We start from the raw sequence: 27,833 nt of genomic DNA on the forward strand, positions 1-27,833 counted from the left end.
TTGGAGTTGTCGCGTACAGTCTCAATCTCGATATCGGGTTATCGCGTAATTGATGGTTGTTTTTGGTGATGAGCAATCGCGTCGTAGAGGCTCGTAGGTGTGTATTGGTTGTGCCTCAATGGTGTTGGGGCGAGGCTGAAAGCAAATAGGCTACTGCTGTAGGCCCGGAAAATACCTAATCACCAGGTAGTGAGAGCTTGCTGTTTGGCAAATGGGCCTGAAAGACGCGGCAACCAATGGTGCGGGTGCGAGGCTCTGGGGCTCAGTGGACGGGGGTCAGTGCTTCAGACTCGGTCAGACAGAGAGACCTGGACCCGCCTATCGCTGCCGATAACAAGCCACAAAAAGACCCCTCCTCTCAAAAGCCACACCTGGCCGATGGCGACCTTGCTCCCCACTTCCGCCCATTGCTGGGACAATGACGCCGGGCTATTTGTGAGTGACTTGACAGACAATTTCGCAAACCGATTGATACTTCCTCCTCCTCCTCCCTGAAGGCCACTTTTTATTTGAACCACAGCCCGACTCACGCTCCTTCTGCTGGAGGTCTTTTGACTGTCCTTCTTTTCACATACAGTCACCATTTCCTTGTTATTAGCATACTTTATACAATACCCCACCTCCGTGCCTTGAGGAGGCGTTTCCAAACACCCCTCCGACACCGAAGCGCTCGCAGCCTGATCAACTGCCTCCACGGCGGCGCGCGCGCCTATGCTCCATTGATCCCTCTTCCGCCAATCCTCCAACTAGACCTACGAATCTTCGAAGCCGTAAACCATGGCTTCCAACGGCGCGCAGGCGACTTTTCCGCCGGAGCAGGTGCTCGAGGCCATGTTGACGATGCGCAGCAATGATGCAGACCGGAAGAAGAGCGCGCACAAGTTCCTCGAGGAGTTTCAGAAGTCGGTATGTTTGTGGGAGTGCGCACCTGGATGGCTTCTGACCATTTCACTGACCTGGCGACACGAACTAGTCAAGTGCTTGGACCACAACATTTTCCATACTGCAATCGGATGCTGAGGCCGATGTCAAGCTGTTTGCAGCGACAACGCTCAGGGGCAAGGTAGGGACGACCGGGGTTCTACATATTCGCATCAAATCGGTCGCATCTGACTCATTGACAGATAACATACGATCTAGCAACGCAAATACCCGCCGAACAACATGTGGCAGTTCGAACCCAGCTATTGGAACTCCTCAAGGTGTACGCACCTGGCCCCAAGCCCATCAGAGTTCAACTTTGCGTCTGCCTTGCGATACTGGCTATTCAGATGAAAGAGTGGAAAGACGTACTTCCATTGGTTGTGTCTTCCCTGGGTAACCAAGCCGAGAGCCATGCCGCCATCCTGGATTTCCTCCGAATCCTTCCCGAAGAGGTGACCGAAGGTCGCAAGATCACCCTCAGTGTACGTGGATCGCGAAACACCAACACGTCTCATGCTTGTTTAACCGCTGGTGGCGAATCGTGGTGGTATATCGAACGTTGGGTCAGGGTCTAATCGGTTATGACAGGAAGAAGATTTAAATCTGAGGACTATCGAACTACTTTCGGACAATGCGCCGCAGGTCGTACAGTTGCTGATCAACTATGCGCACTCGTCACGTAAGCTGCATTTTTTTTTTCCCCCTTGCCATCGAGCTGGAGCTGACACATTCTAGCTTCTGCAGCAAAAAACCCACAATTATTGGAGTGCATAACATCTTGGTTGCGAGAGGTCCCAGTCACTGATGTGGTGAACTCTCCTCTGCTGGACATTGTCTTCAACGCCGTCGAAGGTGATGAAGCCTTCCAAGAAGCGGCAGAGTGTCTGTCCACAATGGTAAGAGAGACACGCGAGGTTGACGAGAACATCGAGACCGTTCAAAAACTACTGCCCCGGGTTGTGGCTTTGCGGCCCAAGATTCAAAAGGTTGTCGAGGAGGAGGATGTCGAGGCATACAAATCCTTGACCCGTGTTCTTTCAGATGCTGGTACAGCCTGGGTGGTGGCCATCGCGCGAGAGACCACCGCCTTCCGCCCCTTGGTGGATGCAATTCTCGAATGTGCCGCCAGCGACAAGGACAGAGATGTCATCGAATACACCTTTGATTTTTGGTACGAACTGAAGCAGTTGGTCGTGCTGGAACGTTTTATTGAAGCGAGAATGGAGCTTGTCGACGTCTATTCCAAGCTGGTGGACATTTTACTCAAGCATCTACAATACCCTCAGTCGGAAGATGGGCGTGATCTCCACCCACGAGACCTCTTTGACGGTGATCTCGTAGCCGAAGAAAAGTTTCGTGAGTTCAGACACGCCATGGGCGATACCCTCAAGGACTCCTGCGAGGTCATGGGTGTCACCGAGTGTCTAACCAAGGTACTCGATGCTATCAAGATCTGGACACAAAAATATGCTAGTCAGGCGACTGCCACGTCAGTTCCGCACTGGCAAGAGCTTGAGGCCCCGTTGTTTTCTATGAGAGCCATGGGCCGCATGGTCGGCAAAGACGAGAATATTGTCCTACCACAACTGATGCCTCTGCTTGTGCAGATCCCAGCACACGAAAAGCTGCGATTCGCGACGATCATGGTCATAGGAAGATATACCGAGTGGACTGCAGCTCACCCTCAATTCTTGGAAGATCAGTTCAACTACATTGTCTCCTCCTTCCAGACTGATTCCAAGGAGGTCATTCGAGCCGCGGCAATGGCCATCAAGTACTTCTGCACGGACTGCAAGCATCTTCTCAGTGCCCAGGTTGTACAACTGCAGCAGTTCTACGACAAGATCCTCGACAACTTGCCCGACACGAGCCAAGAGGAGATCACCGAGGGTGTTGCCAATGTTGTCAGTGTTCAGCCAAAGGATGATATTTACAGACTATTGAAGCTGTATTGCGATCCTCTCATGCAAAGACTGATGACAAAGGCGAACAACGCAACCGATGATGATGGCAAGCTTGCTGTCGCAGACCACTTGCAACTTATTTCGATATTTGTCCAGCAAGTTGTCATCGTCCCTCCTGTCAATGCCGGGGAGGAAGACCCTGCAGTCAAGTACTGGAAGGAGGCATTCCCGATCCTCGCCACAGTTCTAGATGGGTTCATCGATTTCGCACCGATATGCGAGCGAGTTTGCCGCTGCTGGCGATTCATGGTCATTAGCCATAGAGGTGCCATGACCCCTATTCTGCCAGACATGGCCAACAAGCTTGCCGCTGGCTTCGAGAGGTCCCGGCAAGGCTGTTTCCTCTGGGTCACTGGCGCAATCCTTCGCGAATTTTCGGACGATCGCGAGCATGTTGACCAGGGCATTACCGAGTCCATCTATGTCTTCTTTGAAGCACAAGCGACAAACATGCTGCGCTTCATTAGCGAACTCACTCCTCAGGAGCTGCCTGATGTGGTAGAAGATTTCTTCCGTCTCCTCATTGATACCCTTTTGTACTACCCTCAGAAGCTCATTCCTTCGCATCTCTTCACGCCCATACTTGAGGCCGGCCTGTCCGTGCTTGGCCTGGAGCAGCGTGACCCCTTGACCGCTACACTCCACTACATCAGAGACTTACTCTCATGGGGAAGCAAGAACCCGCCATCGTCCTCGGAACATCTTGGCCCTTCGGTGGTAGAGCAGCTACGACAAATTGTTCGGCAGCTGCTCACCGCCAAGGGGGATGTCTTGGTGCAGCGCATCCTAGCCGGCATGATGATAACCTTCCCTCGGGATTGCTTTGCCGATGGTAGTGGCGCACTACTCACGCTTTTCGAGATTATGCCTGGCGAGGCAACCGTGTGGGTCGAGCAAACCATGAAATTGTTGCCTCCCGGAACTGTCACGCCGGCTGATGTCCAACGCGTCATGGTTAAGATCAGGGAAAGGCTGCAATCAAACGACAGCGGTGATGTTAGACAGATTCGCTCCATCCTCCAGGACTTTACGAATACCTACCGCCGGAGGTATATCGCGCCCCGTGACGGTCTGGGTCAGCTAGAAACAGCCCGCTTCCGATTCTCGGGTTAGTAGCTACGAGACAGGTAAAATAGCTTCCGATAAACATTGTGGAGACTATAAAATTTCCTCTTGATGGGAGGACTGCCTTGGGGGAAAGTATGGTATAGAGTAGATTGTGGAGTTGATGGAGCAGCCCGCAGAAAAGTAATGTTTGGTGGCAGACGTTCTGCAAAAAAGGGGTTGGTGAAGGAGAAGACGAATTTCAGAAGCATTTGCAGGCTTGTCGCTTCAGGGCATGGCATGGCATGGTATTGCAGGATGAAAAACGAATTGCACGAATTTTTGGCAAATAAGTGTTGACTTACCGAAAGAAACCCATGATCCTCAACCTGGGTTGTGACGAAGTAGTAGATGAAGACAGTGAGATGGCGACATGCAAGGCAAAGAATGATTGCAGATATTAGTCTGGTCAATAAAGGAATAATTAAAGAATCAAGAAGAAAATTCTCATCAAGGAAAACACCCTTTTCACCCATCATCTCCACTATTATTATTACCTGTAAATACATGGATAATAGGTACCTACTGCTCAGAGTAAGAGTTATTGTGTATTGCGCGTGTAAACGCCATCATATATAGCTCCAAGGTTTCCCAACAGTATGTTCTACAGTTTGTTCTAGTCAGGCTCATTGTATCAACCAAGAATGTTGTGTATGGGCAACACAAGTTGCCAGATAGCAAATTTTAAGCAGGTCACCGTAGCGGAACTTCTGGTCAACACGTCAAAACATATTTGCCAGCTTATGCTATTTTACAGGCACCTTACAGTCACTTTCAAGCATTCATCAAGGGATCAATGGTTCTTGTCTAACTGGGAATCAAATTCATCATGACTACAGGCAAACCAAATGGACGATAGCTACTAAACAGTTCCACGCTTTCTGCCACCGTTATAGCTTTTGTTTATCCATGGCCGCATCATATCTTCGTGACCCTCGGCTTCGCATTTATGTGTGAAGTCCTGGGCCTGTTAATGCGAGGAATTGTCTCGCGGCATGCATCAAGTACGCCACGAGAAAAAAGTCTAACAGCACAGTAGTGGGCCGTTTACAGCTTGTCGTAGTACTAAGGGAACGATATGTTAGTAAAGTGTAGTTCAAGGGGGTTTGAGACTAAATTGTAGACTTACGTTGCTGACGTCGGGCACCTCTTCCTTGAGACCCTTGCGCTTACGCATGGTGCAGACGATCTGTCCGACCTTGGAGGTGGAGTCGAGAGGCGAACCACCGGGCAGGTGCTGCCAGTGGTCGAAGACCATCTGGGGGAAGGCCTGACCAGAGGTACCGGCACGCAGGTCGGCGTTGAAACCGAACGACTCCATGACGGGCAGGTAAGCCTTGATGGTGAACAGAGGAGTACCAGGGCGCTGCTCCTCGGCGAAGACGTGACCTCTTCTGCGGGTAAGGACACCGTAGACACCACCCATGGCGGACTCGGGAACCTGGATCTCGACCAAGAAGACGGGCTCCATAAGGGCGGGCTCGGCGAGCAGAGAGGCAGCGTACAAGACACGGCGAGCAGTGGGGATAACCTGACCACCACCACGGTGGATGGCATCGGCGTGCAGGGTAACATCCATGATGTTCCAGCGGACGGAACGCATGGGCTCCTCGGCAATGGGACCCTCGCGGGTGGCCCACTGGAAACCAGAGACAACGGAGTCTTTGATTTCGTTGAGGTACTGGACGGCCTTGGTCTGGTCAACGAGCAAGTTGGCACCAGTGGTGTCGGGACCGAAACACCAAATCTTGCGGGCATCGGTGACATCCCAGCCGAAGTCGTCAGCGAGGACACGGGCACGGGACTTGAAGTCGTCACGGGGTCCAATCTTGCCATCCTCAATGGTCTTGGAGAGCTCCTCATCCATAGGCTCGGCAACCATGTACAGACGGTTGTGCTTGTTGGGAGACTTGGACAGGGCAGTGATGCTGGACTTGCCCATGACGGTCTCACGGTACTGGACGACAGGGTCGGAGATGATCAGAGGAACACCAGCGTGGTCGTTCTCGAGATCGCTCAAGCAAATCTCGAGGTGGAGCTCACCAGCACCAGCGACAATGTGCTCACCAGAGGGGGAGGACATGGTCAGGACGCAAGGGTCGGACTTGGAGAGACGCTTGAGACCTTCGACCAGCTTGGGCAGATCCTGGGCGTTCTTGACCTGGACGGAACGCTGGACGACGGGCGAGACGGAGAACTTCATGACCTTCAGGTTGTGGGCAGTCTCGAGGGTGGTAAGAGTACCAGACTTGAGCAAGAACTGGTCAATACCAACGAGACCGACAATGTTACCGGCAGGCATGTCATCAATGGGCTCGACCTTGCCACCCATCATCAGGACGGTACGCTGGATAGCCTTGATGAAGAGATCCTCCTTCTTGCCAGGGGTGTAGTTGGGACCCTGGATACGGACCTTGATACCAGACTTGACGGTACCGGCGAAGACACGACCGAAAGCGTAGAAACGACCCTTGTCGGAAGTGGGCACCATCTTGGAGACGTACAGCATGAGAGGTCCCTTGGGGTCACAGTCGCGGATGGCAATAGCGGCCTCATCATCGGTGGGACCCTCGTACAGCATCTCAGAACGGTACTTCTGGGCGGTGATGGGGGAAGGAAGGTGGAGAATCATCATCTCCAGGAGACAGTCAGCAGCGGGCAGGAAAGTGCGCATGACGGCCTTGAGGAGCTGCTTGCCCTCCTTGTCACGGTCCTCGGGGGCCAGCTTGAGGTCGAGCTTGGACAGCAGGGTAGCGGTCTCCTCCTTCTTGAAGTTCATGACGGAGGCGAAGATCTTGAAGATGGGGTCCAAGATGAACTGGTTGAAGGCACGCTCGAGCTGCTTACCCTCGTGGGTACCCTTGGAGGTCCACTTCTTGGTGTGAGGGTTGAAGTAGCTGTCACCCCAGAGACGCTCCATCATCTTGTTGCGGTCGACACCGAACTTCTTGGCGTAACGGGTAGCGAACTGGCGGATGGTGAAAGCCCAACCGTGCAGACCGGAACCGAAAGCAATGGTACCCTTCTCGGGGTAGACCTGGAGGTCACCCATGGCCTTGTCGAGGTAGGTGGAGATGATGACGTTGACGGACTCGATGGTTCTCGAGAAGGACTGGTACAGATCCTCCTTGGAGACCTGGAGCTCGAGAAGAGCACGGTCGACCTTGTTGATGACAACAACGGGCTTGATGCGCTCACCAAGAGCCTGACGCAGGACAGTCTCGGTCTGGACACAGACACCCTCAACGGTGTCGACGACGACCAGAGCACCATCGGTGACACGGAGAGCAGCAGTAACCTCGGAAGAGAAATCAACGTGACCGGGCGAGTCAATCAGGTTGATCAGGAAACCGTTACCGTCGGTCTTCTGGCCAACAATGTCCTTGAGATCCTCCTCGGAGGGGAGCTCACCGAACAGGGAGATGGCAGTGGACTTGATGGTAATACCACGCTCCTGCTCGTCGGCACGGGTATCCATGGAACGAGCATCACCGGCCTTTGCGGTCGAGATGATACCAGCCTTGGCCAGCAGGGAGTCGGTCAGGGTGGACTTGCCGTGATCGACGTGGGCAATGACGGACATGTTACGGACTGAAAGGGCGGCATGTCAGCAAGAGATTGTGGGAAGCGATAGACTCGATGGCTTTCCGTGTGCAACTTACCATTGGAAGGCTTGTCCATGAGCCCACGGATCTCGTCGATGGTGAAGCTATTTTCGTTTGTAAGCACAAATCCATCTCGCTGAACCAGGATTTCGAGCCCATCTCTCGCGCAAACTCGAGACCCAATGTCTCTTGGACTCTGCTGTGATGGAAAGATGGGCGCGGCGATGATAGTGACGACTTACTTGACCATTTTGGCGGTATTGTTATAATAACCTGCCTATGTGTTCTTTTTTACTTCGAAACGGGAAAAAAAAACCCGGCGAGTGCGGGGTTCGCTGATCACAAACCTCTGTAAACAGAGGAAGAAAGGATCAGTAAACGAGAAGACAAAAGGAGCTTGAGAAAGGTGACAACAGTCGCAAGCAACTATTCACACCGGGCCAGCCTTTTGACTTGGTGAGGTTGGGGGGGAGGGAGGAGGAAGTTTCGGATCGGGTGAGCAGAGAAATCTTCGAACAAGTCCCAGTCGAGAGGTGCGGGGCAATGGCAAACCTCTGCCCACTCTGGCTTTGCCCACTCAAAAACTTCGCCTTGATCCACTGCGCAGCAAAGCAACAAGATTGGAAATGGCGGCTTGGTGGGGCAAAACAGCCCGAATTGAATAACCCCTCATCCAAAGTCGGGGCGCTGATTGGCTGTACAGCTGGCCAGGGCTTCCAGACCTACTTAAAGAGAGATGGCGGAGGGGAGCGACGAAGAAGAAAAAAATTTATTCGGCTCTGCTGCTATGGGAACCTGAGACTTACCTTGCACCCTGTGGATTTCTAGATGGGATTTGCCGGAAGGCGAAACTCTTTCAATTGTGATGCGTGCGTGATAAGTCTGCAACAACTTCTGGTGAAGCAATTCTGGTTTCTATCTTTGGGCCACAAGTAAAAAATAATGACGACGACCTCTTATATATATACCTATGCTTGCAAAGCTCCCATAGCTCTAAATTTGCTGTCAGCTACCCAAGCTCTTCCTACTAAAGAAAAAAAATCATACCTTCGGGCAGTGGTCACAAAGGTCAAAGCTTCACAAATTTCCAGGTTTCTTTTGAGTTTTTATTCCAAAATCCCTTGCCGGATGACTGTTTTCGCCCAAAGCTGTGAAAAGCTTGCCCCGCATTAACCGTCGTCTTAGGCTCCAAGAGGCAAAGAAATATAACCCCTTCAAGGAAGTCGACTGATCTTGCATCAGCCAGCGGCAATAACCTGTAGCTACAAATACCTGCGCCACTGATGGGAAGCTCGGTGTGACTGGTTGTTACATTGGTCAAGGCCATTTGTTGCATCATACCTGTAGCTTGATGCATCTCACTGTACCTACTCTAGCACCCAGTGATGCTGCTTGCCGGATTTAAGAAGCGGGCTTTAGACCATTGGAAGTCAGATAGCCTTTGCACCCCGCTATAGGTTTTCAGATAAGCTCTGGTCAATTGGCAGTTTTGGGCACTGAGATCTACTCGGGAATTCTTCGACAACTTTGGGGATCAGGCCGACCTTGAAGGAACCTAAATGTTGATTGTTTGTGAGATTTGTTATTCAATTAGCCAGTTCATACACGGAATAAGAACGACAGGTGATGACAATGCACACCAAGTTGATCAGATCAATCACAGCGGGGAGCAGTTGCATGTCAACGGTAGCTGAGTTCTATCAAGGTGGGGGTCCGTGTCATGTACTTGCGTACCTAACCAGTTGCACCCACTTATGCAATGCACCCCCTTTTGCAACGGATTTTTGACAAAGTCCGATACAGAACACATAATATAATTAAATATTTTCCCACTATAACACACTCAAATTGATTTTTTCAATTATGGATCTAGTTTTTACGTCGTTTTTTAATTATAAAAGGCTGCATTTTAAGGAAATTATTAATAGGAACTTGTTCCTTTTGTGGTATTTTTCGCAGCCGCTTATTTAGCTTATTTTAAGCAGATTTAATATGTGGAAGACTGGCAAATGCCTGGTTCGGATTAAAAGTAACTGTTTAACGTTTATCGGGCTTATATTTACCTAGTTTTGTATTTAAAAATAAATTATTTATTCTAAGGTATGATTGGTGGATTATAAACTTAGGCACAGGGAAGCGTTTATATGATTCGTAGAATCAGGCCGTGGAGGGTAGTTATAAGGCTGTATAACTAATTTATTAAAGCTTAAAGAAAGAATAACTAATTACGGAGGAATAACTACCTTTTATACCTATAAAATTAACTATAAAAGAATATTTTAGAATATATTATTAATAACTAGATTATAAATCAAGTTAATTAGTAATAAAGTTGATTTATAATCGAAGAAACTATCGAAATTTATGGATTTCTATGGTGTGGGTTACCCTGTAACCTAGGATTATTGTGGCCAGGTGCACTGGCCACACTTAGTGGGGCTGGATCCAGTGGAACGTTTTATTGGATTCTAGTGGGTTCTAGTGGCTATAATAGCCATAATAGTTAATTATAATAATTTGTTAATTATACAGCATTATAAATAGTGGCTATAAATAATGCTATACTAACTATAGGTCAGTACAGGGTAAATTCTACTGATTTCCTATATATCGTTATTTAACGATATTTTAATGGGTTTTATAGCTATTATAACGATATAATATGCGTTATAAAGCTAATTTTATACACTATACGATGCTATATTAACATCCGTGCAACATTATTTTAGCGCGTTATAGCTAGTTTTGCTGCTATTAAATCTAGTGTTTTTGCCGTTTTCGTTACTAATTGCCTTACTTCCCGCCTTAACGCTAAATATTTCTTTTAAATGGAAAAAAAAGCATCCCGAAGATTTTTGCTATTATAAAAAGTTATAATAGCAATTTTAGCTATATCTAAGGGTTTTAGTAGTATATATAAAGGGGGGGTCGGGATTAAAGGAAAAAATTTAGGGTTATTTAATATTTAACTAGGATTTAGGGGCTATATGCCCGTTTTGCGCCAGCTATTTTATATAATCTTTTATATAAAAGCTAATTAATAAGCCGCAGCGTAAGCTATAAGCATTTTTTGCTTTTAAATAAGTTTAATTACTATTATTTTACGTTATTTGCTAAGCTATTAATAATAATAATATTTAAGGGAGGAAAATATATTTTTATTAAATAGCTAAAAGGCTTCGCTAATATATGCAGGTAAATATATTAACGCGATCTTTATGCGATAAGCTATAAGCATAAATTTTAGTAGTAAATAGGTATTATAGCTATTTAGTATTAATATCCTTTAAAGGCGTAGCCGCTACGCATTTTTATAAAGCCTCGTTTTTAGGCCGAATATTTATTTAAGCTACGAGAGGGCTATAATAAAATTAAATTATCCTTTATATATAATAGTAAATTTAGCTTTTTTTAGATTTTTAGGAAATTACTACGCTTATAGCGTTATTTTTTTTAAGATATAAATTATTATAATTATTAAGCCGAGAGCGTTAATATTATAGATCGTAGTTATTTATTTAGTCGCTTCCGATTTTTAAATGCGAGAGCGACGTAATTTCGATATGCTTATAATAATCCTTTTTTTAGCTTTATTTTTTTAAACCTTAATTTTATTTATATTATATATATTTTTAGGTTTAATTAAATATAATTTTAAGACCTTATTTATAAATATATAAAACTTTTAGATGGCCCCGGAATTAATCTTATTAATCCGATCGGTATTAATAACCCGTCCTAGCTTTATAGCCAAGTATGGATAGCGTTATACGAATTTATTTACCTAATTTTTCCTAATATAAATAGCTTAATTATTAAATTCGATGCTAATAGCGATTTGCGAAGCTACGTTTCGTACGATTCGTTTCAAAAGAGCTTGTCCGCATCGTTTTTCGTATAAAATCCAGTTTTTAAGCTCCTATTTTTATAGTTTTAAAAGAGTTTGCGTTAATTCGTAGGTATTGCGATAAAGCCGCGCACCTTATAGCTTACGCGATAAAGTGGATGCATAAATACCTAAGTCGCGTGCAATTTTAGTTAATTTTTCACCGTTTTCGACCTTTTTAATTGCTTCTTTTATATCGCGTTCGTTTAATTTAGTTATTTTAAAAAAATGGAATTAATTAAATAAATGGCTGTTAAGATATTATAAAAGTGTTGTAGTTGGGTTATATTGTAGAGTGGAAATAACACGTTGCAAAAGGGGGTGTATTGCAAAAGTGGGTTTAACTGGTTAGGTAAGTTGAGGTTGACCATGCTACAAGATGTACGTCCTAGATGTATTCGTATGTACTTGCATCTGTTTAGTTAATTGGGAATAGCTATAATTCAAATAACTTTTTACTTTACAAAAAGTCATCATTTTACGCTGTCATCATATACTAGGAAATTGTCCTCTACTTTGCAATGTCCCCCTTAAAGACCTTTCTCGACCTCGTCAAGGCCACGGACAACTATCCCCTCGTCGACATCCCTCGATTGCCCTACGCACCAGACCGCTCTGCCAGCCTATACCAGCTCTTCCTGCCCAACGATCCTCGTCCGCACGGCTTCATCCTGCCCTCGGTCGTGGACCGCATGCCCTGGACCTCGGACTTTAGTATTTCGCATTCTATCCCGCGTACCGTGCAGCTCCGCGATGCCTCGGACGGTGCCGATACCGCCGCGGCCTGCAACGCCGCGTTCAAAAAGGTGATTGACGCCGCGGGGGAGGCTCAGGTGTTTGCGAACCTCCAGAGGGTCTGGCCCGAAGATTACAAGGTCTTGGGCGCCCGGTGCAGTGGGGGCAGCAGAGTGCAGTTGCTCCGGGCCGCGGCTGGGCTCTTTGGCATCTCGTGCCGCGGAGCCCACATGACTGTATACACTTACACGGCCGCCGGCGAGCTCAAGATATGGGTGCCCCGGCGGAGCAGAGAAATGATGACCTGGCCGGGGAAGCTGGACACGACCGTGGCCGGCGGCGTCAGGGCCGAGGAGTCGCCGTTTGAGTGCATAGTGCACGAGGCCGACGAGGAGGCATCGTTACCTGGAGCTCTCGTACGAAAACATACTAAACCCGTCGGCGTCATCACCTATGTCGCAGAGAGCGCGGCAGGGTCAGGTGGCGAGCTCGGTCTTTGCGTGCCTGATGTGCTATACTGCTACGATCTCGAGGTGGGTCAAGACGTCATACCGAAACCTCAGGATAATGAGGTCGAGGGCTTCTATCTCATGAGCGTGGATCAAGTCAAGGAGAGTCTACTACGCGAGGAGTTCAAGACCAACTGTGCCTCTGTCATGATTGATTTCTTCATTCGTCATGGTGTCATTACCGACGATAATGAGCCGGATTACTTGGACATTGTGACGAGGCTTCACCGCCCACTCCCAGTTCCAACAACTCCTTTCTGAATGCGGTTTTCGTAGAATCTACTGCCCCGATGCCTCGATAATCATGCTCACTGCAATGTTCATGTTAGCTTCTCACATACTGGCATCGTCTTGAGTTACTGAGATACGATCGATAAAATGATGAGTGGGGAAAGCAGGTATTTGGCTTTACTTACTGCCCATCACCTCTGGCATTGTGTCTTTGAGCCCGTTCTTCTCATACAACCTACGGCCTGGGACGTCTGCACCAAGCGTGACGTACGCGTCTGTAACATCAAGATTTAGAATTGAACATGATGCAAGCTGATGTGTAGTATTTGAACTCATATACCGTTTATTGCGGACCACCATATAAACATGCAAAGATGGGTACCGATCATGGAACACTTACTTCCTTTAGCCGCATGGCTTTGAATCCGCGCCAAGAGCTTCTTGAGGATAACATCAGCCAGCCCCTTGCGCTGATGCTCTGGCAGCGTCGCCATGTCGGCCACCAAAAAGTACCATCCGCCGTCACCAATGATGCGACCCATGGCCACGGCCCTATCCGGAGACGACGCCTCGGCCGCCCACACGCCGTACCAGCTGCCCTGGATGGCGGCGCTCGCCTGCTCTGCATTCTTGGGCGTCAGCCCCGATGCTGTGCGCAGATGGACGTAATCCCCAACCGAGGGGTAGCCCTCGACTAGGATATAATCCGCTGGGACTTTACTTTCGGCCATGGTGGCTTTTCTAATGAGGAATGAAATGAGCCGAGAAGAGAGGGAGAAGAAAAGAAAGAAGCTAAAGGAAATTCTTTAAATGCTGCATGTCACTGGCGAGACTCGCTCGTTGAACAAGAAAATATGTTCTCAATACTCATCTATAGATTGGAGCATAAAGATACCCCGCAGAAAACCCCATGCATGGAATCACGCAAGAGATGATTTCATTAGGCAGACGCGGTTTACATGCATCAGTATTCCGAGTTCCGACGCCAGAGAAACGCCAGGTCATATGACCTAGCCATCCGCGGAGATGCAATTCCTCTTAAAGAAGAATGGCCCTGAGTTGCATGCAAGCGGTACGGCAATCATGTGCGAACTCTAGCTGAAAATTACGTGGTTCCTGGCAGTTTCATAAGCAATCATTTATACCAGTACTGGTTTGCAATATAGTGCTTCCTATTAGTAGTGTGTGTCTGTGTAACACTATTCCCTGGGTAAATATGTACATGGTTGGCTTTGAGTTGCATGCAGCCTTGAGTTCCCTAATCATTGAACGCCCGCGCTATGGTTATGCCGAATGACTAATTTTTTTTACTACCTCCACCTCCAACACCTAAAATGCTCTTTCTGGCTTCGCCATCATGGTCACACTAGACTCACGAGGAGCCCATGATCCTTTCGTACGCATCTTCCACCTCACCAGCCAGCTCCAACAAGCTGACAATAACGATCTGGTGTGTCAAATTTGGCAGCCTTTCTCGGTGGAGACCGATCCATTCAAGCGGTGGCGTTGCCTCACCCATATCTCTGAGCTGCGGAGTCTCGATGATGGGTGGCTCGAGAGCAATATACTCATACTTGGATTGCGGCACATTGACTTCGGCGGTAATCTTGGTCTGTTGCTCCATGCCGTGTTCTTCCTTGCCCTCTCCCGGAACTGATGGCTCCGGAACACCAGTGACCTTGATTGCGCTCACTTCCGGCAGTTCTCGGCCCCAAGTCCGGGCCAAGGCTTTGGAATGAGCGGCCCACATGCCACGAATGAAACTGATTCTTGCGTAATTCCACCCGACCTCGACTTTTCCTTCAAATGCAGACTTGAATATGTAATCAATCACTCGAGAATCTGGCGTCTGCCACGTTTGCATAACGGCTTCAACCTTGGGAACCTTGAGGATTGTGCCTCCGCGAGACCCGGTAGCGGAAGCCACAACATCTTCCACTGATAGCTCGGAGACGGTTTTGGGTGCTGAAACGCGTCGGACATTAGCCAGACCTATCCGTAGCTGGCCGAGCGTCAGTCCCAGGACGCTATGGATACGACGATGTTGAAGAGAAGCTGCGAAACGAGCCTGCGCATTGAGTGCTTCAAGCTTGAAGATGCGATCATCTGAGAAGGTGCCCGAGAACACACCGAGGTTCAAGGCCTTCAGGGTCACGACAACATCCGTATCTAGGGAAATGGGGGATTTCGACATGACATCGCTGACTGTTGGCTTTAAGGTTGCAGTAGAATGTGTCAATGCCCCCGTTGCTGCAAGCGACTTTCGCTTCATGAACTTCTCAATGTCTCGCAGCGAGGTTTCATACTGGGCTTTCCGCTCCTGTATGAGTTTTTGAATCGCCTGCCAGAGTGCAACTCCTGATGCTGCCGAGGTCGTCATGCCGAAGATCTGCACGGCTTCACCGTCAAAAACGGCGACGAGTCTATCGCCGCTCCCCTCTCCCCGCCGCCGAACGTTGTACATCATAAACGCCATCGAGGTGATGTCTGCAAACAGAAACGCTTGATAATCAAATGCAGCCTTGAGCCGGAACTGACTGAATCCAATAGAGGCCTGAATCCGTGGTGTTTCATTCAAGGCGGCTTCACGATTTGGCCATTCTATGGATGTGCGGAGTTTGAAGTTTTGTAATGCAACAAAGCCACTTAGGCGTCCGACACAATCGATACCAATCCTCTGGAAGCCAAGGCATAGGTTTTGTTGCCAATCCGATGTCTTCTTAGAAGATATCCAGAAGTCGGAAATCGCAAACACTGACTTGCCGAGAGACTGCCCAAGGTCTACATTGACATCGAGAGCAGCGATGGATATCGTCGCAGTCCATGGAAACGCAGCGGTGGCTGCGACCTGCTGGTATCGTTGCACAAGGTGACTTTGCGGGGCCTCGGCCGAAGGTATACTGACAGGCGCAGACGTGGCTGCCTCTTGAAGCCCACGAGGTACCCAAATCTCGCGGAACAGTAGAAAGTCCTGAAGCTGCTTGGCGTTGATGTCGACCTTTGTGGGACTGACCTTGAGAATGGCAGAAACACCACTGGTGCCACTAACGTGTTTGCTGTTCATCAGCGATAGAACAATAGAATCGACCTCGAACCGGCCAGTATGTTCTCTCGAGTAAACATGCTGTACAGAAGTCTGGAGCTTGCTGAACGTTCCAGAGATGGCGAAGAAATTGCCGTAATCAGCCGATTGCACAGTGTTGACGGTGAGGTAAATGTCATCAAAGCAAGAAGTGGCTGCAACTCTCGCGATAGGTTGACAGCTCAATGTAAACTCTTGCTTGCAGATGCGCAATCCAATATTGAGCTTTGTACGCCCAAGAACTGCGCTGGGATCAGCCGTCAGTATATTATCCTCTTCCGGTGTTTTGGGCTTGGGGGCTTGGCTGTTTTTGCTGCGCAGTGAGTCCGGTGAAACAGATTCTGCTTCAGAACTGCTGACAACTTCTTTGATGCTGGATGTGATGTCCATGATCAATGGCACGACCGATGGGTACAGGGTGTTTTTGGATGCGTCAACTTTGATCTCTCCGTATACTGCAGGATCCTCATTGCCATCATCTCTGTATTCCGTCTTCCAGGCTAGGCCTGGAGACTTGAGAGTCGTGCTACTATTGGCATCGTCACTGGTGAACTGGCCATATTTCCCAGACAGAGTAGGGCGGTGAAATCGTGCAAAGGCATGGCCTTCGGCTCCTTCAGCTTGCTTCTTGCCCGTCAAGGTAACCGTTGCACCGGCAAACTCAAGGTCAACAAGACAAGACTCTAGTCTTTTGTTGCCAAAAAGCGAGCGTTGTGGCTTCTTCACAGGCGTCGGGGCGGGTTTATCCGTAGCAACTATTGTCGTCCAATTCGCTGAGGATTTCCTTGCATTCTTCATTGACAAGCCAATGGAGTCGGCAAGCTTCGCAGCCGGTACGATGAAACCGGATGTGACACGGAGGTCCAGTGATTTTCCAACAGCTTGGAAAGCCAGGCGACGAGTATCGAGCGTTGATACGAAAGCCACATTGAAGATGACCTCAGGTAGAAGCGCCGAGTTGTGGGACCGCTGCAGTTTGTCTTGGCCCGGAGGTACCATTTGCACTTGAAGATTCTCAATTGTGAGCTTGGCCGTGTTCTTCTTGCGAGTGGCAAATTCAACCCTCTGCAGGGAGAACACGAGATCTTCCTGGTCAGCAATATGCTCATAGCTTGGTGCGACTATCCAGCAGCACTGAATATTGGTTATTTCAAAGGAATAGAAGATAGACGCCAAGAAAGAATCAAATATGTCGCTCTTGGCCTCTTCTTCCTCTTCTTGATCATTAATTGTGATCCGAGGGCGAGATTGCCGCAGGCGTTTTTGCAAGTATTCGATTTCTTTCATGGTGTCAAGATCCTTGATCTTGTCACCCATATAACCAAGGACGTCCACAACGGTAGCTATCGTGTCTGCAGACAAATTGATTTGCAATCCGTTGCTGAGGAAATCGAATGATCTCCGATCTGTCCCATCTTCCAATTCTTTGGTCGTTGCGGTGATCAGAGCCCCAAAGGACAGATTTCCACAGGTCCTCATTGACTCCTCACTAGTACCCTTTGCAATATCAAACATAATTTGCCGAAGATTGGCATGGACTTCGGGATTCTCCAGGATCGGACCTCGAGCCTCAAGTCGGTTGGCTACCTCGACATGTATACTGGAAATACAGAAAGACAGATGGGCTCGAGATTCTGCATCGGATTTGAGGGGAGATTGACCGAAAATCTCTATACCAGCTAGTGTAGTGTGGACAACATACACCAGTTTCTTTTCATTTTCGGCCGCCTCTTTTGGCGTGTCTTGCAACTGATCGGTGGGCCCAAAGATTTCCTCGACATGTTCTTGTAGCAGTTTGCCTTGGTGTTGCAATTCGTCGATAGCATTTGACATCTCTGGTCTGTTTAGCGCGGCAAGCAAACTGTAGACAGCAGAAGCATCGAGCTGTATAAGTTCCACGGACGCAAAGACTGTGACGGTATGTTCCTCTTGCTGCATTTGACTTGTAATGCGCCCATTTGTTGGTGGGAGTTGCAGGACTGATATGCTGCGCAGCTCATTATTGACCAGAATCTGCATGTTGTGGGAATTCTCCTTGATGTCGAAGTCAAATATGATTTCCTTGCCGAAATTAGCCGCCATTGCAGCTCTGGCTACTACACCCTTGATCGTGTAAGTCAGAGATCGAAAGAGTGGTACCGTAATGGTGTAAGAATTGAGGAACATGGCCAAGTTGACACGAAATGATGAGAGACGTGTAGTAATCTTGGGTTTTGATGGTGCAGGTTCAGCCGATGGTGGCAAATGATCCTTGAGCTGGTACAGCTGCGAGACTTCGTCTCTCACAACAGTATCGAGGACCTCGGACAGCATGATTGGATCCTGCTTGATAATCAATTTCAGGTCGTCACTACTTGCTGTTGCCTTCACTGTATGGACTGAAGTGAAGTTCGCTAATTGCAGCTCGTGAGACAGGAAGACGCTCGGTCCTTTGAGTCGAAGTGTCGTTAATTGCTGCTGGTGACTTCGGAGCCTCGTTGTAACCGAGCTACACGCCAATATAGCGTTGCTGTCTGTCATGTCACCCCGCTTAGCCATCAAGACCGACACGTTTAGATTGTCACTCTGAAGGTCAGATCTGAGATTGACAGTCTCAAGAGAGATGGCTCCTTGTCTGAGGCTGAACGCAACATGGATCGAGCTCGGAGCCGGCGATTTGGTCGTCGCCACTTTGTTCTTTTCCTCGTGTTCTGTGTTTTCCTGTTCATCCTGGCCCCCAGATTTGCCGTAGAGTTTGAGGATGTTTTCGGCCAATTCAAGGAGCTCCCAATTAAGATTGATACCTGCTTGGGAACAACATGCGTTGACAACAGTCAATGGGCCCAGTACAGTTCCTGTAGCCTCGCGCATCTCTTCCAGCTGTGTTTCTTTGGTGTGGAGCCTCGTGGTGATGTCCACCACGTAGATCTGATTCTGTTTCGGACCAGGGTCTAGCACAAAGGCAGCTTCTTGTAGACGAAAAACGGCCATGAGTGGCATTGCCTGGGACGACAGTGCGGCACCTATACTAGCAGTGCCAAATATGTTTTTCATCAATTCCGAGCCATCAATGTTGTCCAAGTCCCAATTTCTCCATTTTTGGAAGGACATGACCACTTTCTGTCGTGCATCATCAGGTAGAGCCAAGTCGGAGTTTTGACAGTCCATGTGTAGGCCATCCTGTGTTTTCCTGTTCGTGCTAGACCAGACCTGGCGAAGCCTCGAGATAAGCTTCCAGGAATCATACGTTCTCAAATGCTCCGAGGCTGCTCTCAAGATTGCCGAAGGCCGGACAATAAAGGATGGATCTCCGATTGATTGGCTATCGGCCATGAGGCGGTGGGTGAGATACTTGAGACGCTGCTCTCCTCGGCCTAATACCTTTGAGAATAGGGTTCCGTTCTCGGCAGCAAGTATGTTGGTTCTGTGAATCAACGCGGCCAGATATTCGATGCTGTCCGAGGAGGAACTTGCACGAAGCGAGCCAACGTCCCCGTCTATATACGTGACATCCTTTGACCCCATGGATATCAATACATGCTCGAGACTAGCTGCGACTGCGGCTTGGGCTGCGTCAAGATTAGCCAGGCGTTCTGCTGCCGAGGCTCCAATAGAGGCGACGCGGAGATGGAATGACGTCTTGGTTCCCTTGAAAGATTCATGCTCTGCCAAGCTTTTCTCTGTTCGTGCAGCTAGAGCAAGCTTCGTAATCGAAAAATCATACTGGTCCTGCGCTTCCAGGGATGGGTCTGGCGAGTCAAGATTGGAGCAGTTCAAGAACCGCAGATTCGCTTGCGGAAGTCGCACGACGACATCTGTGATGCTTCCATTCGTCTTCTGTTGTTTCTGCGCATCAAAAATATCAGACATGGCACTGATTTGTGCATTATCAAGGATATCTTCCGGTTGGGTGGCTTGCAGGGCACCTATCAAGCTAGCAATGGACTTCAGCGAAGCTGCATTCAAGAAAGCAGTCACTCCCGAGGGCATCTCGATGAGAAAGCTGGAATATGCTGAACCCTGGCTGAGCTGTTCAGGATCAATGTCATCGAGTCCAAATTGGGCTGTGTGAAATGCATCATCGTCGTCATAGTCTGCAAAGCTTTGCATGGCAGGCTCGTTGGTCTCCGGGCGGACATTTTCCAGTGGAAAGTATGGTGCAAAGAATTGACTTGAGAATGCCACGGTATTATGAGTCATATCTCGCTTCTCGTGTTGAGGTGCGGAGGTAGAAAACAATGCGGAATGGCGGCCTGTTGAAGTTGAGTGCTTCCTATCCATCCTAGGCCGGATTTCGGATGACTTCTGCTCGGACATTGACGCTTGCTCTCTGGTACTTGGCATCCGCCAAGATGACCTCATTGAGCGGGAACGCTTCTTGCTGTCGTTGCTCTCGGTCGAGAATGAGAGAAATGAGCTCTTATGACCAAGAGAGCGGCTCGGCTGACGAGCAGACCCTTGTGAAGACAGAGTCCTCTTGTCATTATTGTCAGGATCAAGGAACACAGCTTGTGGCACCATGGGCACACTCTGGGCAGGTTCATCGACAGCGTCTGGGATATAAGGACCAAGGATCCCGTGCTGTAAAAGGAACTCTGTACGGTGCGTCCTTTGATCTTCGCGACGCACTAGTTCTTGTTGTATCCTTCTTGCCTCTGCAAAATCAGGCTTCCTCCCGATAATGGCAAAGTGGATGCTTGTCTTTAGCATTGCATCGGTCTCTACTCGACTACGCAGTCTAGACTTGTGTCTCGCAGCGGACTCTGAATTGACGCAGGCAATCTGAAGATCGGGTACCTTGATGTTGGCGCGCTTTGAATAGTGTGTCCTTGCCCAATCATTGAAGTTGACATCAATCTGTTTGGTAGAAAACAGAAAAGCAGCTTCATCGACGTGCAACCATAGTTCTATGGAATGGACGATGACCCTCAGAAATGTCACATCGTACATGACCACGGACGAATAGGGTATGAGCGCATTCTCGTCATCGTCCAGAGAGAACCCAAAGGCTTTGGCTCCGCCAACAAGTGTCATCAAGAATTCTGTGGTGCATTCTCCCGTGATTGCACCCACAGACAAATCCCAGTTGCATAGATAAGTTGGCTCAGTTGGGGGCAATCCGAACAGTCGATGACCGTATATCCCGAGGCCATCTATATACATTTGCGTGCTAGATGTTGAGCTTATTGGACTGATTGCGCCATCTTCGTCACTGCCCAATGATAAACCCAATGGGCTTATGTTCAGATCGAGATCCATGTAGTAGTTTGTGAATCGAAGATCGACGGCCAGGCCTGCTCCCTCGATGGCAATATGCCTTTTCGCCGAATACAGATTCGCAGGCAATAGGATCTTTGGATCGTCGGTCTTGACGCTCAGAACCACATCCATATCGTTCGACTTCTTGTGTGGCGGATGTGTGGCAGCCTCGAGATCTGGGTTGGTAGCTTTCAGACGGAGCATTTCCTGATACTCATCGAGAGTTTTGAAGTGTACATGATCACCGAAATAATTGTCCTTGAGTTGCAAAAAGTATCGGATAAGAAAGCCGTAGAGTACAACGACAGGTGACTGTCCATTGACATTCAGGACCAGAGTATCGGTATTCGTGGGCGATGTTGATGCATTGTAATGATATTTGCCGTCCAGTGCCAGGCTCTCTAGCCGACCAAAGTCTTTTGAAGTCAAAAATGTCGCTTGGGTATTCCAGGCCGGCAGGTGGAGTGCAATATCCAGTGCGTCCGCTTGCACATTGAAGGGCACAGCATTCCTGCTTGGGCGAAAGGCATCCAGACAAATACACGTATCAGCCTTCAGCAAAGGCGTTGAGAGGATCAAAAAGGTATTCTCTTCCATATCTGTCGGGTTGTTCACGATGTTCACATCGTTGACATTCAGAAACAACTTCAGGTTGCGGAATTGAAAGTTCAGGAAGTACTTGAAAGGTACGAAAAGCAGGTAATCCTGTGGAGGACCGCTTCCCCAGTCATCTATGAGATCGGTCAGCAGGAAGATGTGGTCTCTCAAGATGAATAGTTCCAGTTCGTCTCCCTCAATATCGAATTTCCAATTGCGGAGACTGTTCCACTTGAGGGGAGCAGACATGTCACATGTGATGCGCTGTGTTCCCGACTTCCACAAGGTTCCGTGGTTGACACTGGTAGATATCTCGGTTGATGGGAGTTCGACCTCCAGAGTATTGTGGTAACCAGAGGGGCTCGCCAACATGTCCATTGAGTAGGATACTGTTGCGTTGGCCCCAATCTTGATATCGAGCCACCCATGAGGCCGCTGTTGAGCAGCGGCACTGGCGGGCTTGTCCTTGTTTTCTTTCTTGCCCCGTCGCCGCTCCTGTTTCTGGTATTGGCGTAGCTCTGCAGCTTCCTTTTTCCACCTCCAATTCTTCGAGTCCTCCCTGGTAGGTATTCTCAATGTGACTTCCTTGTCGATCTCCAAGTAGAGCTTGAATTGAGTCGGAACTCGGTCCGCGCCAATTTGGAGCTTCTTTGCCGCAACTGCGTCCTTATTCAGAGTGGGATTGAACACTCTCTGCAGTTCAGCTCGGTGCCGATCTGCCCATGGACCATAATTGACCATGCCACCGCTGACAGCTAGATTTATGGCCCAAGCAGGCGGTGCTGCCCCGTTGATGTTATCATTTCTTGCGGAACCCCCCGGGTCATCCGCCCTGGTCACTTTTCCGGGAACGTCCCAAAAGATAGTGAGGGTAGCTTCGGGGCTGTCAAGGATGGTGTTTACAGCGGCATATTCTACTGATGACCAGCGTAGCTTGTCGCCTTCACCATCCTCATTCAAGTATCTGGTGAGTCCCTGCCAATGATGTGAGCCGGGTAAATGATTGTCTGCAGCTGTAGTTGCCTTTCTAGACTGCACCGAAAAGGATTCGACGGATCTTCTCCAGTACGGAACCATGTCTCGTAATTTACCCAAAACTCTGCGACGGTGTCTTCTGAAGAACGAACGATACGGGGGTGCTCCGGTATCGAGGGCGGCTTGCTTATCTCTTACAGCTCTTGTCAGTTGGTCTTCTTGATATCTCTCGTTGTCCTTCATTTCAATGATAGGATGCTCAAACTGGATCTTGAAGATTTGTCTGTAAGGATCGGGCGTTTCGCATCCTATGGCATTGATTTCTCCAGACAAGGATTGCGTCTTGACGATAAGGACACCCTTGGTGTTCTCATTGCCCATAACTACAGCGCCCCTGTCACATTCAAAATGAATGGGTAGGAGTTGAAGCATGAGGGGCATCTCGCCAGCGCCGTCAGAATCATCATCATCCTGGTTCGTAAGAGATGTCGAGCGTGATGCCTTGAGCCGATGCCCATTGGGGCTGTACCTCTCTTCATTGGACGTCTCCGAGTCTTTCTTGTCCGACCTTCTAGAATCCAATTTATTCAATTGTTCCTCGACCTTTTGCGATGCTCTTTGGAGTCTTTGGCGTGGGTGATCAGGCCCCTTTTCTGGATCGTGTGCAGTGTTCTCGTCCAGATCCACGGGGTCTGTCATGCCGACGAGGATTGATTCATATACAGGACTTCGATTGTAGATAAACCACTCCAGGCCCGAGACGGCGATGTTGATGCGACATGGCAACCTCTTGGACTTGTCCTTTTTGTCGGCTGGGTTTTCGGCATCTCCCTCTTTGGATTTTTCATGCTCTTTGGGCAGGGCAAGATCAACATCCTTGACTCTCCACAACCAATAGGACCATGTGATGTAGCCATTCTGAATTAGAATCGTTTCGTTATTTCCGTGGTAGCGAAAGCCAGTGAAGAAGACACGGCCAGCAAGCAGGGACACCTGCAATGCTTGTATGTCTATCCATATTTTATGCTTGTGCCATGTGTAGAGACGGATCAGGTACGAAATCACGGAGGCGAACAATCTGTTGAAGTAGTTGAGGAAGAAGAAGGCTCTGTCACGACTTTAGCGGATAGTTTTCTGCCAAGGGGAAGGGTTGTGTAACGCACAATACTCCGCAAACGATCATTACAGCCAGGAAAGTGGGATTGAAATTGGTCCATCTCGTTGAAGGGCTTTCGTTCTGCCCTGTATCGGCAGCCATGGTAACGATATGTAGGTAACGGGCGGCGCAACCAAAGTGCTTGAGGGTTGGCTCCTCCTCCTCCTCCTATATCCCCCTACCACTTCGAGCCAGCAAGAGCAGTCGCAATCATGCAAGACCTGGAGATCCGTTCCATAGCTGTATTGTGACAAAGAGGTATGAGCAGCGAAGAAGAGAAGAGGTTCGTGGGTGCGAGCTATTTCGCTTTGCTCCGTCGTTGTTTGTTTGTAGTTGAGCACACCAGGCCCTCTCTACATTACATTAGCCGCAATCTTTACTGGCAACTGCAGTCCATCAACATTTTAGAGAGGGATGACGCGCCTCTTAGCTTACTTAGCGCAAATCCCTGTTGAACTTGGGACACTTAGCGTCCGTTTTGGCGAGGCATGTACAATTACCTTAGGGGTTTGGGGCTCCATCGTAATGGAGATCGCCCGTGCATATCGATGTGCACTGTCACTGGACTTGTATTATTCATTAACTGGCGAGTGCTTTTGTTCAACAAGAAGGAACCTGCAAAGGAATTGAATAAAATTCACAGCCTGGCCCTTCTGAAAATACCTCCTACTCTTACAGAATATACACAAACGATGTCAAGCTTTGTGTGGCGCATCGGGCATCTATGTATGGCAAAGTACACTGACCTGACAAAGGAAATGCTAGAGAGTCTAGAGCTTTAATCTGGCGCTAAAAGTCAAGATAAGATGCATTAATTTGTATCCAAGACCCCTGCAACATGCCTCGCTGCCCACCCTGCCACCACACCCCCAGAGGCCAGAGCAGCTAATAAATCGTGCAGCAGACAGGTGATGAGGGGACGACGTTTGACGTGTCGGAGCATATGAACCGCCGCCCACACAGCTTCCAAGCTCAACGGGCGACCTCCACAACGTCACAAAGCGTCCTGTTTTGTTTCTGGCTGCCTGGAATCCTCGCCCTCGTGCGCCATGTTCTCGACTTAATGTCGTCGCTTACGAATTTCTTCCCTTCCCAGCTGTTTTTGCCCTTATAGGGCTTTGTTTACATCCAACATGGCTGGTGGAACTGGAGGGCGATTTCAAGTCAGTGCAACAATAGTCGCAGGCGTCGCCTCACTGGCAGCGACTCTGCTCTCAATAGTGTAAGAAAAACACACACCCGCTGTATCATGTCCTGATTTGCAAGGTAGACACACTGTACTGACTTTGTACTCTTTGTAACAGTTCTGTATGGCTTCAACTGTATGCCCAACCCTCTATCCTACCCGTTGTCGCGTCGTGTTGACTTGAAAACAGCAAAAACTACCGAAAACCGCTCCTGCAGCGATATGTCGTCCGGATCCTGTTGATGGTCCCAATCTACTCCTTGTCGTCATGGGTTAGTATGGTATCGACTACTGCAGCGCAGTTCTTGGACCCCATACGAGACATCTATGAGGCCTTTACCATATACACCTTCTTCCAGCTCTTAATCAACTATATGCATGGCGAGCGAGCTCTAATTATCATGACACATGGCCGCGCCCCTGTTCATCACCTGTGGCCACTGAACCATGTCCTGCCGAAAGTCGACATATCCGATCCCTACACCTTTCTTGCAATAAAAAGAGGAATCTTGCAGTATGCTTGGCTCAAACCAATATTGGCCCTTGCGGCTATCATTATGAAGGCAACAGGTGTGTACCAGGAAGGTTATATCGGTCCGACCTCAGGATATCTGTGGAGCGGCATCATCTACAATATCAGCGTCACTGTCAGTCTCTACTCGCTTGGGCTCTTTTGGGTCTGCATGCACAACGACTTGTTACCCTTCCGGCCCGTGCCAAAGTTCCTGTGCATCAAGCTCATTATTTTCGCCTCATACTGGCAAGGCTTCTTTCTATCAATCCTTGTTTGGCTCGGCGCCATACCAGATAATGTGGAAGGCTACACCTCGGATAATTTGGCAGCAGCCATCCAAGATGCGTTGATTTGCTGCGAGATGCCAATATTCGCTGTTGCACATTGGTACGCCTTTTCATGGCACGACTTTGCCGACAACACGATTTCAGCTGCTAGAATGCCCGTCAAATACGCGGCACGTGACGCCTTTGGCGTTGTCGACCTGATCGAGGACTCAAAGGAGACATTCAGAGGCGACAAGTATAGCTACCGTGTCTTTGACTCCAGTGGTAAAGTCATTGCCCACGAGGATTCCAGCTCCCGTTTTGCGCGGCTGAAGCAGGGAATGCGTTACAAGCGTGGGGGAGAGGCCAAGTATTGGATCCCTCGACCAGAGGAGGTACGAGGCGAATTGAGTGCAAACACTCCACTGCTCAATTCCAATGGAGGACCAAGCGGCACAAATCCAAAATATAGCGAGGGTGACACTGATGAAACAACTTTGGACGCCAATGACGAAGATCTCTTCAACAAGGCGCGGGAGCTGGAGTTTGGTGATTGGAATGTAAGTTACAGACTCAATTTTTCACGTTTGTACCACTAACGAGCTTGGAGTACCCCGTTGTGACGGCAAATATACCTGCACGGGAGCGTTGGGTGGGACACACGTCGATCTCTCAGAACCCGTCTGGGTCGTGGAATGCCGCCCCCGATAGTCGCCCACAAGCACGCTCAACCTCGAGCACCGACACACTTAGCAAAACTCTGAACAAAGGGAAGGAAAAGGAAAGACGCAAGAAGGGCTCTTTTGATGTGCCATCCGCTGGCAGCGCTGCTCCTGTGCCCAAACCTGCGGCAAAGGAGCAAGAGGAAGCTCAGAAGCAGGGACCATTAGGTGCACCTGTTTTGTCAACCTCTGATCCGCAAATCCTCTTGGAGGAAGCCGAGGAAGAGGAGGACGACACTTTTGAAATAGGCAAGCCTACTCCTGATGAACATACGCCCGAGGTGGACGAGTCTAGGCAGTGGCTCGAGGAAACAAACCACGCTCCTAAAGCCACGAGTCCCTTGTACGGCAGTGAAAATGAGGAGGAATTCTCAAATCCTTGGGGCAAATAGTTTGGTTTGATTTGAGCACACTGTTAGATACCCAGGGTCTGCAAAGAAACGTACCGTACTGCATAAATGAATGGCGCAACTTCATTTCTCACGTACATAGACATCCCTGTCTATCGTCCATCACAATTGTGTCACTAGTCCTTGAGATATTAGTTATTAGTTATTACGATGCTGTTTCTTCATCTCTCCACAGCCTTGCCTTTTTTTTTTTTTTCCCTCGTGGCAAACCAGACCGCTATATCCCAGAACAAAAGTATTGATAGTTGACAGCTCACTAAAGAACACTCGAATTCTAAAAGTCTTGATAAATAATTCAGCGTCCGTGACCAGGGCGTGGGGCCTCTGACAGAGATGGTAGTAGTGACATGCGGAGGTAATGTAGATAGTGTGACCCCAGATTTCCGTGCCAAGAGGCACAACGACGATTCAGCGCCAACCCGAGGAAGCTAACAGCAATAAGGGCGCGATCCGAACCGAACCGAACCGAGACATGTCAAATCAGCTTTTACATGAGATGCAAACCATTATATATAATGATGGACACAACAAGGAACGGATTTACAAGAGATATGCTACGGGATAGTGTGACTTCTCGTTCTCGTCAGTCCCCAATACTTCATTCCTGAAGCAACTGGGCATGACACGCAATACAGTTGATGGGAAAACCGCAGCAGTTTCGTTGCCGTATACCGGAGCACGATGGCTAGTTCTTCGATGCAAACGCCACAGTTCAGAGCTTTCGGTAGG

General features: G+C 48.8%; 6 protein-coding genes across 6 annotated transcripts; 3 read left to right on the top strand and 3 right to left on the bottom strand.

The window, feature by feature from the left end:
• Positions 1 to 777: 777 nt before the first annotated feature.
• On the top strand, positions 778 to 4,001 carry PFICI_04439 (uncharacterized protein; the record flags this gene model as incomplete). The annotated part of the gene is made up of 5 exons (XM_007833020.1): positions 778 to 906; positions 974 to 1,063; positions 1,125 to 1,406; positions 1,513 to 1,603; positions 1,660 to 4,001. The coding sequence occupies 5 exons, from the start codon at positions 778 to 780 to the stop codon at positions 3,999 to 4,001; spliced, it is 2,934 nt and encodes a 977-aa protein (XP_007831211.1).
• Positions 4,002 to 5,039: 1,038 nt separating this feature from the next.
• Positions 5,040 to 7,847, bottom strand: PFICI_04440 (Elongation factor 2; the record flags this gene model as incomplete). Its single annotated transcript, XM_007833021.1, has 4 exons — positions 5,040 to 5,057; positions 5,122 to 7,583; positions 7,655 to 7,701; positions 7,840 to 7,847. 4 exons carry the CDS (start codon positions 7,845 to 7,847, stop codon positions 5,040 to 5,042), a joined length of 2,535 nt encoding a protein of 844 aa, XP_007831212.1.
• A 4,157-nt stretch (positions 7,848 to 12,004) lies between these two features.
• On the top strand, positions 12,005 to 12,988 carry PFICI_04441 (uncharacterized protein; the record flags this gene model as incomplete). Its single annotated transcript, XM_007833022.1, has 1 exon — positions 12,005 to 12,988. One exon carries the CDS (start codon positions 12,005 to 12,007, stop codon positions 12,986 to 12,988), a length of 984 nt encoding a protein of 327 aa, XP_007831213.1.
• Positions 12,989 to 13,135: 147 nt separating this feature from the next.
• On the bottom strand, positions 13,136 to 13,689 carry PFICI_04442 (uncharacterized protein; the record flags this gene model as incomplete). Its single annotated transcript, XM_007833023.1, has 2 exons — positions 13,136 to 13,233; positions 13,359 to 13,689. 2 exons carry the CDS (start codon positions 13,687 to 13,689, stop codon positions 13,136 to 13,138), a joined length of 429 nt encoding a protein of 142 aa, XP_007831214.1.
• A 641-nt stretch (positions 13,690 to 14,330) lies between these two features.
• PFICI_04443 (uncharacterized protein) lies at positions 14,331 to 24,108 on the bottom strand (the record flags this gene model as incomplete). Its single annotated transcript, XM_007833024.1, has 2 exons — positions 14,331 to 23,958; positions 24,014 to 24,108. 2 exons carry the CDS (start codon positions 24,106 to 24,108, stop codon positions 14,331 to 14,333), a joined length of 9,723 nt encoding a protein of 3,240 aa, XP_007831215.1.
• A 1,031-nt stretch (positions 24,109 to 25,139) lies between these two features.
• Positions 25,140 to 27,086, top strand: PFICI_04444 (uncharacterized protein; the record flags this gene model as incomplete). Its single annotated transcript, XM_007833025.1, has 4 exons — positions 25,140 to 25,228; positions 25,311 to 25,328; positions 25,383 to 26,532; positions 26,583 to 27,086. 4 exons carry the CDS (start codon positions 25,140 to 25,142, stop codon positions 27,084 to 27,086), a joined length of 1,761 nt encoding a protein of 586 aa, XP_007831216.1.
• Positions 27,087 to 27,833: the final 747 nt, after the last annotated feature.

This window comes from Pestalotiopsis fici (assembly GCF_000516985.1).
Source record: "Pestalotiopsis fici W106-1 unplaced genomic scaffold PFICI_Scf_3, whole genome shotgun sequence".
NCBI lineage: Eukaryota > Fungi > Ascomycota > Sordariomycetes > Amphisphaeriales > Sporocadaceae > Pestalotiopsis > Pestalotiopsis fici.